General features: G+C 40.3%; 1 protein-coding gene across 1 annotated transcript; it reads left to right on the forward strand.

The window, feature by feature from the left end:
- Nucleotides 1–538: 538 nt before the first annotated feature.
- On the forward strand, nt 539–1,632 carry LOC131057534 (F-box/kelch-repeat protein At5g15710-like). Its single transcript, XM_059212690.1, has 2 exons — nt 539–741; nt 846–1,632. Exons 1-2 carry the CDS (start codon nt 539–541, stop codon nt 1,630–1,632), a joined length of 990 nt encoding a protein of 329 aa, XP_059068673.1.
- Nucleotides 1,633–1,887: the final 255 nt, after the last annotated feature.

The following is a 1,887-nucleotide window of genomic DNA, read 5'->3' on the forward strand; positions in this document are numbered from 1 at the left end:
ATTTTAAAATTTTGGAAAGAGGAATGGATGGTAAAAATTTGATGGTGAGATCAATGGTAGACGATGCTTGAGAGAAATTTTATAATATCAATAAGGAAATGAAAGGTTGGCATGAAGGTTGTTAGATTGTGAATGATCAAGATGAATTTACTAAATTTAATCAACGGTTGTAACGATATGAAAAATAAAGAACATGTGCACCTAAGAAATTATATTCCTGAATTTGGTGGAGATAATAATAGAACCATAAAAACCCATGTCTTTGGTACATGATAGGGACTTGGTTGATTATGATTAACATAAAATTCAGGCGGTCACCCTATTTGACATGTGGGGTAGGAAGAAAACGCTGATGAGGAAAGTCAGAAGAAGAAAGCTAAACAACCTTTATTGTTGGCTTTAATTAATTTATTGATTTAAAAAATATTTCTCAGTCCATCCCTTGCCGTCCGATTGACGAAATTGCAGACTTGCTAAGAGCGAACGTGAAGCTTGGCACTGCTGTAAAAATTTGGGATAATAGCCTCTACTTCTGAAAATGGGTCCTCTCACAATTCGTAAGGAAACAATGTGGTCAGACTTGCCTGAACATTTGACGGAGAGAATACTGGAATGCCTTCCAGTGGACTGCTTCTTCCGTTTCAGGGCTGTTTGCAAGACCTGGAATACTCTCTTCTCATCCCAACATTTCAATTCCATAGCTAGAAATAGCCAGCCATTTCTCATTCTTTGCCCCTCCGAGTCTCCGACACCCAATTGCCCTCGCTAATCTATTCCTTCATTACCAACACTTGGCTAACAATTTCTTTATCTTTCATACCTCATGATTACCCCATCAACTTCAGGGGATCTGCTTCTGGGCTGCTCTTGGCAGATATCAACGCCAATTTCTTATTTGGCTATAATTCTCCAACGCTCTGTGTTTGCAATCCCCTTACCCAAACGTACTCGATGCTACCAGAAATGGTCTCTGTGAGTAGAATTACGGCTAAGACTATTTTACCAGCGGGGAATAAGATGGAAGAATATACAGTCATGGTGGTGGGCATGAGCAGCACTGGTACAGTTCTAATAGAAGCATATAATTCGACTAGCAAGGCATGGAAAGTTGCAGGTACCTTTCCTGATGTGGTTTTAAGGAGTGAAAATATGTTATTTTTCAAGGGCATGATTGCCAGCGGGGGCATAATGGCCTACAATATTAAACAGGGGATCATTTCTATCATGGGTATGCCCACAGCAGAGGCCAACAATTCACGGGCTCGGCTTGTTTCTTGTAAGCGTGGCGTGTTTGTGGTTGGGGCAATCGAAAAAAATCACTGTTTGAAAGGTGTAATTGTGTGGGAGCTAGTTTTTCAGAAGAAAGAGAAGCGGGATTATAAGTGGAAAGAGGTTGGGAAGATGCCGAGTAGTGTGTTTGAGGAATTTAGGAGAAGTTCGAATTCAAATTGGTTTGAATGCGTGGGAGTGGGAGATAAGATCTGTTTCAGAGCCAAGGAAAGCATCGAGATACTTGTACATGATTTGAGTACAAGCTCTTGGAATTGGCTGCCAAAGTTTCCAGCAGATTTGAGATATGTGAGTATGAGATGCCTTCCGCTGGAAATTATGCCCACTACTAGATTCTCTTAAGTGTGGTTGTAATGTACAGTGCATCAACACTGGGGAATCAAAACTTCTATGAATAGGATAGGAGTAAAAAGATGTGGGACTAAGTGCAGGATGTGCCAGATATAGTTGGTTGATTGACATGGCTTTTCAATATCAATATCTATACAGAATTCAAGTAATGAAGTGGACAAGGGAATGGAGCTTTACATAGGAAAAAAATGAGGTGGCCTAGCCAAACCAGGGATTCATTTGACGAAGCAATTCACATGTATTCTC

Source organism: Cryptomeria japonica, chromosome 10, assembly GCF_030272615.1.
Source record: "Cryptomeria japonica chromosome 10, Sugi_1.0, whole genome shotgun sequence".
Taxonomy (NCBI): domain Eukaryota; kingdom Viridiplantae; phylum Streptophyta; class Pinopsida; order Cupressales; family Cupressaceae; genus Cryptomeria; species Cryptomeria japonica.